Here is a 14710-nt window from a genome sequence, read left to right as displayed (position 1 = left end):
CTAATTGTTCCCATTTTCCCTTCTTTCTCATATTTTCTTTGAGGAATATTCTTCTTTCCCACTGCTTAAGTAATAGTACGACTCTAATAGATAGTTAATTGTTTGAATTCGACAGCTTAGTGGGTGGATGGACCATTGCGTAAGAATATTCAATCCTTGTCACATCAATTAATCAGTTATCTTTTAATGATATACAAATTAATATTCTCTCATAATATATATAATCATTTAAGAAAACAAGATTTTCAAGAAAATAGAGTTCATTGAACTATTTTCACATCGAAGTTTTATGTTCCATGTATTATACACTTCTTTTAATTAATTTTACTTATTCAGACATTAAATATCTGAGCAACATCTTAATAGAGATTTGACTATATACTAGTATGGATTTTTCTGACGAGTGGCATTCAAATTCAGATATCTTTAAGGCATAAAAGCATTCAATATTTAATATGACAATGATCAGGAACACATTCCAGGTATGGAAAACGACGTTTAGCGCGAATTTTGTGCATGCATTTTTGGGAAGAGTCAATGATTTCGCCAGCCAACTCTAGATGGAAAGACAATATAATCTCTTCCCTGATTTCCCTCCAACGTTCACACCTGCTCAATCATCAATCATCCTTATCCAATATACTGCTGTTATGGATTTTACAGATGGGTTATTATCTGGATTGAGACAAATCCCGTTTCTTCTCTCCACCCCTCATCCATCAATATCCTTTCGATTGCTACCAAGTATATAACATAATAGTAATCTATGCTAGGCAAGCAGACAAAAAAACATTTGTTGCTGTCGTCTAGTATATTCTCTGCGTTCTATTCTAGTCTAGTATGGCGTCCAAGGCATCATCTATGGTGTATTTCTTTGTTCTGATTGGTTCAACTTTGTTGTTTAGCAACAACGTTTATGCAACTGATTACGATAATTACATCAATGTGTATGAGTTGACAAATGGAAAGATCTCTATCAAGGTCACTAACTATGGTGCTACCCTCCTTTCTGTCATCGTTCCTGATAGAAATGGTTTGTTCACTATAGCCTTCCTCTTCTTCATTTTTTCTTTTCGTGTAATTCATGGTGAGAATTTGCTGATTTGATACTTATTTATGTTGTTTCTTATTCTAACTATTGATTTTTTTTTGTGGGTTTTTCTGATTCAGGAAAATTGGACGATGTTGTTCTTGGCTATCCAACCATTGATGGATACAAGGTTAGCATCAACACCACAGTAAACAAGTCTGTCTTTTTGTTGTATCAATATCAGTTGAATGAGTTTCATGCCTAACTTTCTTGGACGATAAAAATGTTCATTTTGGTCTTTTATGATATAATTTTGCCTCCCTTCTCATCTTTTTTGTTGACAAATTCACTTTATGATATAATTTCATGATAGGGGTTTTTCAATTTTTTTCCAAATTGGTATTCTCACCCACTACTATATATGAAGTGTAGTTCAATTAACACTTTTTAATACAATAGACGAGTGTAACCTGATTAATGGTTTTTAACTACATGAATAAGAGGGAAGAAGCATTTCTGACATTATAAGCAGAGATGACTCAAGGCAAACTAATGGTATAATGAACTTGCCATCTGCAATTTACCATAATGACACACTTGAATTTATGTTTTGGGCTAGACAGATGAATTTTATGCTGGGGTTTAAATAAATGCCTTACTACTCAAAAAAGATAACGAATCAATTTTGTACGTAAAAGGATTAAGAGAGTGGAAGTAATCAATTCTCAATATATAAGGGACAAAGAACTTGAACTAGACTTCAATTACATTATATAGTTTTTTTTGTTCTCTTTTGGTTTTCCAGGCCTCACTCTTTTTGCAGTTGATTTTTTTCAGTTACTAGAGAATGGAATTAATCCCATCCAATGGTTGAATAAGAAGATCAAGTCCTTTTCCATTCTTCTTCATGTGTTCTTGAAATTTTGGGCGAATGAATTTCGTATTCTAGGAATGGGGTTAGCTGTACTTATAAGCACTTATTGTTCCCGTCTTGCAGAATGATTCAACCTATTTTGGTGGTCTTATTGGCCGCGTAGCAAACAGAATTGGAGGGGCAAAATTTACTTTGAATGGTGTAGAGTATAATTTACCTGCAAATGATCATGGAAACACACTTCATGGTATTCTCAATTCTGCATTCTTATCAAAACACATATTAAGTCTACCCTGGAATTCTAGTCATTCTTGACATAACTACTTCCACTTCAGGTGGTACCAGAGGATTTAGTGATGTTCTATGGGAGGTGACAAGCTACGAAAAGAACTCCCATGTCTCCCTCCACTATCACAGCTATGATGGTGAACAAGGTATAAATCATAATTGTTTCCTATTATTGCATCGCATTTGTAACTTATATATTGAGTCGTTGTTTCTTATAAAAACCCTTCAGTATTTACCGGCGTTCAACAGATATTCTGTCCCATTCCCTGTTTCGCTTTTTTTTTTTGTTTCCGGCATGTTATTGCTAGAGAATGACAATTTTTAGCATGATGGCAGGATTCCCTGGTGCAGTCGATGCGTATGTCACGTACATGATTATTGGAGGAAACAGGCTAGGCCTGAAGATGGAAGCCACCCCACTTGACAAAGCCACACCGATTAACCTGGCATCCCACAGCTACTGGAATCTTGCTGGCCATGGCAGTGGTGATATTTTTTCACATGACATACAGCTTTTCGCGTCGAAGATCACCCCAGTTGATGACAAGCTGATCCCAACCGGGCAATTCGTTCCTGTACAAGGAACCCCCTATGATTTCCTTCAATCCAGAAGTATTGGTGTCAAGTTCAATGAGCTTCCTTCTGGATATGATATAAACTATGTGGTCGATTATGTACCCAATGGGCACGTACACAAAGTTGCAGTTGTGCAAGAACCTAAATCAGGCAGGAAGATGGAGCTGTGGAGCAATAAACCAGGTGTCCAGTTTTACACAAGTAATATGTTGAATGATACACTAGGGAAAGATGGTGCTACCTACCATAGATATGGGGGACTTGCCTTGGAGACACAAGGTTTTCCTGATTCAGTCAATCATCCAAATTTCCCTTCTCAGATTGTTAACCCTGGAGAAAATTACCTCCATGTTATGGTTTATAGGTTCACAGCTCATCATTAGGGGTTGTGTTTTTCTTTCCTTTGCATTGCTAGACACAAGAGTGCCTATTTATACAAGCACTTAGCCTTTGTCCTCCTTAATTTGATGTTTGCTTTGTTAACTGTTATTATTAGTGACTCATAAATGCAGTATTCTATATGATGAAGAGCTATCTTGGAGTTATTCAATTACTAGATTTTATATTTTTCAGGTATTCCTATTTTCTAGTACTTTAGGTTAAACACAAAGAGCACTAATTTTTCACCATAAAATTTTTTTAATACATTTTCAAATTGAGCAAGATTGGCTTGTGAATACAGACGCTCAAAATAAAATCTTTGAAATCTGAATACAGACGCTCAAACCTATCCTATATACATAGAATATAGGTTTTCTGTAGGATAGAGGGGAGAAAAAACCTATATTGTGACACAGAACCTTCTGGGAAAACAGTTTCTTATTTTTGAACCATTCTAAAATACAATTATATTGTGTCATAAAATCTTTTTGAAAAGTTGTCTCTACTTTTTTGCACCATATATACTAGCTGTGTCAATTTCCCCTTTAATACCGAAATTGAAGATTCTATTAAGGTTCTTAAAAACAACAATCTTTAGCTCTGGCTTTCTTCCTACCTTTTTAATTAGTTCCTTCCACACTTTAGATTTTATATGAATGATTTAAGAGTTAATCGTCAATCAACTTATTTTAGCATTTCATGTATAAAATCATAATGGGTCATTAACACATTCTCCTTTCTTCTTTTTCTTTTCTTCCCTCTTATGTATATGGCTTTGAAATAAATCTATGTCTCACTTACTCTATGCTGCATGGATCCATATCGTTCACACCAAGAACAATAACTTCGGAATTTGAATATAATTTTGTTATTCATCGTTAGGGTTTCTAAGCCATAATGTTCTTGAATTGCAGTTCGAATGCAAGAAGTATAACCAAAGGGTACAATTGATATATCTTTTGATGCGTTACTCGTGCAAGTTTTTATCTAGGGTGAGGGTTCTAGATTGAGGAAAAAAAATAGCGTAATGAGGAGAATTAAAGTACTTTATTTTTTATTTTTTGACAGGAGAGAGGAGTGGGATTGAAAAAATGAGGAAGGATCCCCGGCTAAAAAAAAATTAAATTAAAAAAAGTATTTTCATGTGTCTAGTTGTACTTGTATTCAGCAACTAATTCTATCCTTGCCCCCAAGGCATTAAATAAACTGATGTCACAAAGCAAATAAACTTCACCATTTTTAAAGGACCCAACTTCCATCAGATTATTAACTATGGAAAATAGAGGCTAAAGGCCAGAAAAGGGCCTTAGTAGAACCTGATCCCAACTCCCTAAACATCATGAAATTCCAAGAAGCTCAAGCAGACAACTGGAAGCGACAAATGGGACAAAAGTTGCTAATCTTAAGCCAATGCAAAATGCATATTTGATGATAGAGATGAGAGCAAGGCATGCCCATGATTTCGGATCCAGCTTGAAGGTTTTCCAGGCAAATCATGCATTGTTTAACGGAAACATTGCCCTGATCTTCAAGAATCTCCTTCTTCAGTCCTTCAACTGATTCATTACTAGCAGGAACAGGCATCAATTTGGCAACATCTGCGTTGTTCCTCAGCACATAAGTGCTAGCATCTTCTTGCTTGTAGCAGGAGTAATCGACAAGAATACTTATCGAAACCATCATAGGCAATACTTTTTTAGACCTGTTATGATCTGCATTGGCTATATGATTAGCAGAGGTCGAAATTCGGTGTAACATGGATGGCTGCTTATGCAATGGAACATTGATTCTTGTTAGCATGGTAGAGATTTCATCCCATGACAAGTTTTCACTGTCTGATCTTTTGCAAGGAGCCCAAAATTGGTGAATTGAGGTGCTGCTTTCCAAACCAAATTCAACTAGCACATAATCTTCATCATCTTCTAATGTGATGTCTGGTGGATAGATGAGCTCCACCTTAAATTTGATGAAGAATTGTTGAGTATCATCATCACCATCATCGGATGGTGCAGGTTGATCAGTTTTGGGTATTTCAAGATGATCAGCCTGCCAGGCATCACAAAAATCATCAGATGGTGTATCAGCTTCATGCTCCATTCTCTAAAGTTTGAAAGAAAAAAATCCAAGAAAATAATGACCTTTTTTTTTTTTTTTGGTACACAAGAATTTCGAGAATGGTTTCTGAAGAATGCCCAATTCAGTTCTTCATATATATAAACATCCTAGGCAAGTCCAGAGATTTGATTAATTATTATCAAGATTTTGTGTATTAATTGAGTAATTAAATGGCAGTTTTTAGGAAAGTTGGGATTGTGAGAATTTTGAAAAGAAATGAGCAATGTGGCAACTAAAACCGACCTCAGATACTTATTATCAGCTGGAACTATTTGGGTACATATATGTCTCATTGATGAGCTTGCCAACTAAACAATGCTGCAATTAAGAATTACTCTCTATAAAATTTTGTGGGAACATCAAGAAAATATACATACAGAGATTTGTTACCATCAAATGATCAAGGTTTTCTTCTTAAGCACATGGTGTTTGTACCACCTTGTATTTGCCTAGAAATATTTGGAGATATATTCACAGAATTTTAATCTTGACTTATTCCCGGTAAAGGGCATCGAAAATGCATGCATCTCATATTTGTGTTTGTTTGCCTTTTGGAAAATTAGATTCTTCGTACGGAAAAAAAATTAATCATGTCATAGGAGACCAATAGATTTTTATTTGATGAAGAACCTCTAGTAAGGTACCAAATTTTTATTACTAGTTGCTCTATATGTACTCATAATTAACCAATTTTTCTCCATGCGAAGCTTATTTTTGCACTAGGTTCATATCCTCGTAGATAGTTTTGTCCCTGGTCTTATTAATAACAAATTTTTATTATTATTATTTTTGATCGGATTTTTCTAACGGATGCCCTTAGGGCACTCATTAACATACCTAGTATTCACCTAACCTACTATATATATATATATATATATATATATATATATATATATATATATATGTATATATATACTAATAATTATTATTCGCTCTTGTATTTATACACTTTTCCTATTTAATCTTGCTTATCCTCCCTTGTATTTATTTACTTTTTCTAATTAATTTTATATTTTCAAAAATATAACACCTGAAATATATCTTGACGAGTGCCCTATGGGTACCGTTAGACAAATCGTTTTTTATTAGTTGGTGTGTATATACTCATAATTAACGAATTTTTCTCCGTGCATATTTTATTTTTGCATAATCATGCCCTTGCATGGCTTGTTTATATCTAAGCAATGATATGATAATTAAAAGATGATTCAGGGTCTCTATTTCTGCTGGTTGATTTCAAAATATCTAGAGCTCAGGATTAAAAGTATCGTTTAGAAGAAAATAGCTTGTAATCATGGGAACGACATCTGTCTCCAAGCAGGAGAAATAAAGGAAGTTTTGGTTCGTTTGAATGACCATAAATAAATGTATGAAAATCAGAACTAGATTCATTTTCTTATAGATAGTTGGAAAAATTGTTCAAAAGATTCCTAACATTTCGAAAAATGAATTTTTTTCATTCTTCACTTTTAAAATGGTAACTTTATGTCTCTTATAATATCAAGTCGGTAAAATTTGATGTTTTATTCTAAATTCATCATATGACCCATATATAGTTTTTTTTTCTTTAAAGGACAAAAAGGTTAGATTGCATTTGTAGCTAAACAAATGACTCCATCCATATTTATTTTTGTCCTTTAAAAAGTAGGATCTAACACGAACTCTAATAATTTTTTTTCCTCTAAAAAAGTGGGATCTGACCAACCCATATTCATTTTTGCCACTAAAAAATAAAAAAATAAAAAGTGATCTTTCTGTATACTATAAAAAATGATTGCATGTAAGTCATACGGTAATTTCAGGCTAAAAAACAGTTAGAAACTTAGGTTAGGATTAAATTTTGCTAACTTGAATTTACAAGGGACGTAAAATTAATATTTTAAAAGCGAAGGTTGAAAAAATTTAGTTGGCGAACTGTGAGCGACATTTTAAATAATTTTCCCTAGATAATTTTGTGCCTAGTGTTTAATCCATAGTAGCACATGACTTAAACGTTAATATCTAGCCACATAATTTTAACGAAGAAAGCAGTGATAAGTTTATTTGCTAAGCTTGCACCATGCAAATATGAACAAATTCACAGCCTAGGCAATTGACTTCTGCGAATTGCCATAATCTTTAGAATTGCTACTTGTTAGTAATATAGCTACTCAGTTATGGGCTATAACGTACGGGCTGTGGCTGGCATGGAATTTGAGAGTTAGGAAGGTGATACCGGAAACAGAAAACTGATTCTGTGGTGGCAAATGAGCGCCATATTTGGAGCTCATTTGGAGGGAAGGCAACAGTTGTGCAGATGTCCTGCTGATAACTAGCCTTGACAATGATCCTGGGGTGATGATTCTGAGAGAATCACCTAATGAAGTTAGAAAACTGCTGTGGGGGGGGGGGGGGGGGGGGGGGGGGAAGGGAACAGTTGTAAAGATGTCCTGGTAAAAACCAGCCTGTACAATGATCCTTGTGGGGCAATGATTCTGAGAGATTCACCTAACGAAGCTAGATAACTGCAGGGAGCAGACATCAGGGTAGCTTTCCCGGGATATAATCGTAGATCAGGACCTTTGGCCCCTCCAAAGAACCAGAGAAAGAAGTGCCATATCCTTTTATATTACGACCTTTCATTCGAGCAGCATTAGCAAATGCAGGAGATTGTCATACAGTGCCTGAGTTAAAAAGGATCCCTGGAAACATAGGAGGATGATGGCATTTTGCGGCGCAAGGCTAAGACGGTGAGGGAAGCAGCAGTAGCTGGTTACACTGAGATATACTTGGTACAAAGTAAAGAAAGCTTGAAGATAGAATGGGGAGTTAGCGTCATAAAGGATCATAAATGAATGAATAAACCATCCAATAAAGCCTCATTCCTTTTATCATCTAATTACAGCCTCTCAAAATATCATCGGACCAACTAAGGTATAATGAAAAGTAAGAAAAAGGAAGAGGGCACGCACGAAAATCCACATTGAAGTAAAGCTAAAGCTCAAACATACACACAAGCAAATGGACCGCTAAGCTTGAACAAATTTATGTAGTCCAAAACAGCAGCATCATGTCATCAGTGAGCCGAGTTTGCAGATGCTGTTGTTTTCTTGAAATCGATCTTATCAACTTTTACCTCTCCATCAATTAGTTCATAAACATAGACAACAACACGAAGGCCATCGATGTCCATCAGCACAAAGCTAGGATTGACATCATAGGTGATGCTACTGTAGGCACCAGTGGCAGATCCTGGGTTTATTACCACCCCAGCCTCATGTTTATATGCTGTGAACTGATGTGTATGACCAGTCACAAGAATATCAACATCCAGCTGTCTCTGAAGCATGGCCAGTGAGTCCAGGTCCCCCCATGGAATAACCTTCAGAAAGGCAAAATTCCAGAAAGATTATGATAAGATCAGATTAAAACCAGCATTTTATTTGCAGCCAGAAACCTATACATTGGCATATCATATGGCGTGCTGAGGTATGGAGAAAGGGGGGGCGGGGCAGTGGTTCTTAGGCTCAAGGGAGGAGACAGTTTTGATGCTATCAAGTCTACCACTATAGCAAATGCTGAAGAGGACGCACAAAAGCTGCTATTGCAATATTAAATTAGTTAGATGAAGTTCTATCTACTACCAATTAGAGGTCAGCCTGACCCCAGGAGGTCAATGCACGACCCCAAGTTAAGTTCAACTAAAGCAGAAGAATCACAAGAAAGAAAAGGAAATCAGACCTGGTGGCCATGGCATATTCCAAGTTTAAATTGACCAATGGTTAGAGTTTTGGTCTCTGGGTAGCGTGTTTCCTCGTCATATTCACCTCTAGTGATGTGCAGGTCAGGACAGATGGTCTTCAAGTAGTCATGAACCTCCTGTAAACAGCATACCAAACATTACGATAGTTCTGCTAGAAGCCATATACCGATAGTACATAAAAATAAAATAAGAAAAAAGGGCAAAATACATTTGTATTTCGAAACTTCACAGGGAAAGTGTAGAAAAATGTTTACACAAAGATTATACCAAGTCCTAAGATTACATTGGATATTGTCCAAATAGTAATAAACATGCTACAAAAGTCAGAAAGCCAGCTACCAGGAAGGAACCTGCTATTGGAAATCACACATTTGAATGAACTTTCCAAATGAACCACTACGAATGACTCCGAAAATCATAGCATTAGGGATATAACTAGAAGGGGATCAATGATCCACATGTTATTGGGGGGAAAAAACTAAGGAGAGTTTGTAAAACATCTCTACTCAAGTGCTTTCGAGAACTGAAGATTTAACTTCATCAGTTCGACAGAAAAAAAAAATGCCTTGCAACCATGAAGCCTATGCCACCAAATTGCTGAAGATTTTTGTGACAAAGCCCAAGTAAAAGCATGTCAGGAGTTAATCTCTTGAATAATCTGATAGACACCTACAATTGAGTTATTTTCCATCTATATATAATTTAATTTTCTTTCCTTTAAATCTTTCTCTCCTCTGATTTGGCATGTTCTTTAAACAAGCAGGGTTCACAGCTGAATAATTACCAAATGCTACAAAAAGGAAATAAAAAGAAGGTTTAGTTTCTAACATGTACAGAATTAGATAAGTATGCATGGATGATCCTCTAGGCAACAGCTTGCTGAAAATTACATCCTACTCACCCAAATCATAAGCAAGCGATCCTCATGTCCTTCAACTCCTCATGTATACAGTTACAGGGAAATTTTAACTTCAGTACATCAAAATAAAGCAAAACCAACTAAATGGACAACAAGAAGACTCAAGAAAAGAATTGCTTACCACTAAGACCCTTAGTTTCAAAAGTAGGCAAATTAACAGAGCATCATATGAAGTCTAAACAAATGCATCCCCACTACAAAGAAATCTTTCATGTCACACTTATCATAGCGGATACGAAATAGAGATCTAACTTTGAAAAGCTCCTGCACATTATCTACTCATATTCCTTTCTCTCCTTTCCAAGTCTCTATCAATACGAACCTTCTTTCAGACTGAAAGACACCCAAAAGGTTGTCTCTTTGAGCTTAACATCCTGTATCTCTATCAATTGACTGTAGCAGCCATATGTTCTTCCGCTGCTAAAGTGCACCTGTCCTTTGACAGTAAGGCTTAGCAGTAGGGGACTTCTAAGGTACGAGAAGAACCTCCAATGGCTCTAAAGCAAAATGTTACTCTTGCATTTCATACTCTTCATTCAGTTGTCAATATAGCTGTTTGATTCTCAAAAATATTATATCAGTACTGACCTAACAAGTTTTTATGGATATCTTGCCTTCCTCCTCACAGAGCTATAAGTAGCAGCTAAATTGACATTGGTATTGCTTTGGTTCATCCAACATGCCAACTATCAACCACAAGAACTTCATTTCGATAGATTTATAACTACTACACTGCTGATTACAATTTCAAAGCTACTTGAAATTTAGCTTGCATCTGGGGAAAACTGTATTTAAATTTTGATTGATAAACTAAATCCAGCCACTTTTGAGCTTTTTAATTGTTTCCAATATAGCTAAGCTCGCTTAAGCACTGCTCAAGCACTTAGTAAGTAAACAATTGGAAACCAAACTATTCAATGTTATAAATCAAATCTTATCCAAGATTTGCTTACATTATAAGAAACCAGCTTCAAATAACTAGACAATATCATTAAAGTACCAAATTAAGATTGAGAAATTTGAATATTTCACCCTTTCAGCTATGTTAATAAGACCAGATCTTTACTAAATTTTCATTATTTCTCTAGGCTAAGATTTTGATGACAAGATAAAATCACTCTGTATTGAAAAATCTTATGCCCAGAACCCTTTCTATGGCCAATTCCCAATTTTTGAGATTTTTGACAGTTCCTCCCCACCACACTTTTTACTTGATTACTTATTTCTGCACAATTTGACCATATCTGATTACGCTGTTTGAGTATCAGAGATAAAAAAGCTTTCTTTTTCTAATGAAACTAAACTCTATGGTTCTTCTAATTTCCCTTCTTCGACTTGCAAAAATAATTCAGGCCCATACTCATCAAAAAACGAATAATAATACCATGCCACTGATGTTTATTAAGCCTTCACTTGTTAGATTTCTGACCAAAAAATTTGAGATCTTCCTATATGAATCAGATCTAGATACACATGATTTACTTGGCAGCAATGCACTCTTGCATAACCCCCACCCCCCCCCCCCAACATTATTGCATGGAAATGTAAGTGGTGTTTAACAAGTTTTGGAAATGCTCCAGCAAATCAAACAACCAAATCAACATATTTCAGGACCATCTTGAAGCAACAAACAGTTCATTAAGAGAAAAAGAAGAAGAAGAACTTCTAGGAACCTACATATAGTTTTTGAAACGACCTTCAGAGGTAATATTGACTTTATAACCAAGGGAAGCTCATGAACAACACTTTATCAAAAGCACAATTATGGTATTTCAAGATGCAGATAATAAAAGATGCATGATTACTTATCCCAAAAATTTCCATAAGCTAATGCTTATCCTTCTGTGGTGAGGACTCCCAATTAGACACCATGCTTATTGCCTAATATACAAAATCTAAATTTTCCTAGACTCCTTAACCTGTTCCTTAATTGGTAAGAAGTATTTGACAGGATGAATTTTTGAATTTACAAAAATTACACTAATCAATAACCATAAAGACAATGAACCTGAACGCTGAGTAGTCTATTGAAGAGTTAAAACTGCTTTAAACTTTTCCAGAAGCTCAAACAACAGCTTAAACAAATCTCAAAATTTTTTTGGATTTACTCTTCCCTTGACTCTCCAACAGCATTTCAAGTTGAAGTGTTTGACAGAAAAAGTTGGCATTCAAAGTTCATAAAGTGAATAAATACACATAGGTTTTAAACTGCATCTAGACAGCAATGCATTTATACAATTAGGGTACTACTAATGCAAGTGAATTGTTCCACAGTATTTACAGAAGTTTGCATTTGAGGACATTGCTATCAGTAGTCGATTAAATGGTAGTACCTGAGAAGAACTACAATGCGGACAAAAAATTTGAGAAATTGTTAAATCACATAAAACAAAAACTAACCAAAAAATATAAGATAACCGAAAGGCAAATCATGTAAAAAATTAAGTATTCATCTCTAACTTTCAAATACAATTGATGCCAAAAGAAAACTTTTTTGGTGGAAATATGACATTATGCACAATATCTTAGCTCTATGGCAACATCTTAACTCTCTAGACTACATGTCAGCAGAACTAAATCCTCACTGAGTATTACTTTTCCAAGTCACATATTTTCTGCATCACCTCTCATGAATACTCCACCAGTACGAGAAGCTTTTATTGTTGACCGAGTACAGTACAGTTCGCTTATTATATTCCTTCAAAACCAAAAACGAGCTCCTGCTTTTTCTTGGAAGTTAAATTTTCATTTCCTAACTAAACCACAAAACAAAGGAACTAAGATAAATTCACTCCCGAACAACAATTTACTTAAAAAAACCAGTCTGCAAAATTGGAACTAAAAACTGAAAATCAAACTAAAACTCCGTCCTAAAAACTCCATTGGTCTCTCACCCTTGCCTAGCTTACCTCTGGAAACTTTTCAAGAACCAATTAACAAATAAATGAATGAGTAAAAGGGGCAAAGAAAAGATACTTACTTTAATACATAAATTGCCAGTACAGATTATATGCTGGATCTTTCCAGGTACTAGCATAGACTTGAACTTTGTAGGCAGATCAGGTGCCCTGTGGGGGATGTGAAGATCACCCAATGCTAAAACCAGCACCATCCCTCCTCCCTCTTCCTTTTATTGTTCTTATCTTTTTCAATCTTTCCAAGTAATTTAAATCAAATTTCTCCAATTTTAATTACAACCCACTATCTGAAAAATTCCATAGAACCATAATTCAATCAACAATTCACAAAAACTATTAACTTGACAGAATGAAAATTTAAAGCTTTATGCTGTTTATATCCAAAAGATTAAAAAAATTAGAAAGAAAAAGAAAAGAAGGGTTATAAAATTTAAAGAAACCTGAGGTTTATGTGGAGAAATAGACAGGAGAGCCCATTGAGATGAAACCTCTGCAATGTTTCTTGAGTTTTATTGTTGAATGTTGACTCCTGGCATTTTCTGCATTTGCTCGATTAGCGTGCTTATTTATTGGGTTAAATGCAAAAAAAAAAAAAAAAAAAAAATCCACAAATTGTTGTACTACTTGCACTTTACACCCTAAAATATTTTAATAGGCACTTAACACGAAATTAATTTCATTCAAGTAATTTATTATCCAATAAAAACATAAATGGCAAAAATACGATTTTGGTGGAAAAGATTACTACTTTAATTAGACTAACTTTTCACTTTATAACAAAAAGTATGTGTGTGTGTATTATTGCTTCGCTTTGAATAAGAATTAAGACTATTGTGGTCAAATGAAAGGAAAATATGGAAAAATCATAATTTTTAAAATTATAATTTTCTTCAGCACATCATAATACCAGAGCTTCATATAATTAGTAAAATTTCACTTGAAATCTTCACAAGAATAAAATTGAAGTAAAACCGAAAAATTTTCATATGAATTTAGCACGATAATTATAACAAAGATTTAAAATACCAAACGTAAAATAAAACCCATACTTTAGTAAACAAAATATTGGACTCAGATGTTTCAATAAAACACCTAAATTATTTAATTTGTTATATGCATATAGAAATAAAATGAAAGTATTGCACAAAATTAGAGGAATAAACAGGACTTCACAGTGCCTTTTCCTTGGTAGCAATCTTTTCTTACATAGGTTAACTTGAAATATGTAGTAAAATAGGGTTGTTGAGACTTTTGAATTCAATTTATTCCCTTTCTTCCCTTTATCCTACTTCTTTTGTTTTAACTTTCATTCAAAGTGATCATATATTTTATTGTTATATATTTTCAATTAGAATTTTATTATAAAATGAAAATTAATCCATTTAAAGTGGCAATATTTTTCCACCAAAAAAGGTATTTTTGATATTTGTAAGCTTTTAATAGAGGATAAATTGGTCATTTCATCAATTTATTTGGATGCAGTTAATTGTCTTATTATTTTTTAGTTGACCAAGAGTGTAAAGTGCCTAATAAAATAATTTAGGGTGTATGGTACAACTAGCGTAATAGTTCACAGAAATTTTCTGCATTTAATCTTTTATATATTATTTAAATTTTCTTCAGAGGAAAAAGAAAAGAAAAGGAAAAAAAAAGTGAACTTGAATAATAACGGTTTGGGTTGGGCCTAAACTAAATTACCATATACTACAATTAGGAATTCTCGTAAGGTTTTGGTATCACTTGACTTGATAAAATGTTCTAATGACAAAATAACTTTTTGTATGTGTAGAAAATAAATGTCCTCAATATAGTTCATATAGGTTTAAGAAACATAGTAGATATTTTTATCGAAGAAAACAAAAAGAAA

At 34.3% G+C, this 14710-nt stretch overlaps 3 protein-coding genes across 3 annotated transcripts; 1 reads left to right on the top strand and 2 right to left on the bottom strand.

Annotated features, from left to right (window-relative positions):
- Positions 1–703: 703 nt before the first annotated feature.
- LOC113742178 (uncharacterized) lies at positions 704–3318 on the top strand. Its single transcript, XM_027269930.2, has 5 exons — positions 704–1033; positions 1171–1220; positions 2028–2151; positions 2240–2338; positions 2529–3318. Exons 1-5 carry the CDS (start codon positions 841–843, stop codon positions 3149–3151), a joined length of 1089 nt encoding a protein of 362 aa, XP_027125731.1. The 5' UTR covers positions 704–840; the 3' UTR covers positions 3152–3318.
- A 1187-nt stretch (positions 3319–4505) lies between these two features.
- Positions 4506–5246, bottom strand: LOC113741114 (uncharacterized). Its single transcript, XM_027268595.1, has one exon. It carries the CDS (start codon positions 5244–5246, stop codon positions 4506–4508), a length of 741 nt encoding a protein of 246 aa, XP_027124396.1.
- Positions 5247–8072: 2826 nt separating this feature from the next.
- Positions 8073–13416, bottom strand: LOC113742179 (vacuolar protein sorting-associated protein 29-like). Its single transcript, XM_027269931.2, has 4 exons — positions 13284–13416; positions 12906–13130; positions 8985–9122; positions 8073–8625 (listed from the first exon to the last, which is right to left on the bottom strand). Exons 2-4 carry the CDS (start codon positions 13035–13037, stop codon positions 8320–8322), a joined length of 576 nt encoding a protein of 191 aa, XP_027125732.1. The 5' UTR covers positions 13038–13130; positions 13284–13416; the 3' UTR covers positions 8073–8319.
- Positions 13417–14710: the final 1294 nt, after the last annotated feature.

The sequence above is a fragment of the Coffea arabica genome, chromosome 4e (genome assembly GCF_036785885.1).
Source record: "Coffea arabica cultivar ET-39 chromosome 4e, Coffea Arabica ET-39 HiFi, whole genome shotgun sequence".
Classification (NCBI taxonomy): Eukaryota; Viridiplantae; Streptophyta; class Magnoliopsida; order Gentianales; family Rubiaceae; genus Coffea; species Coffea arabica.
Note: the sequence above shows the minus strand (reverse complement) of the source record. Positions and strands in the feature narration are given on the sequence as shown.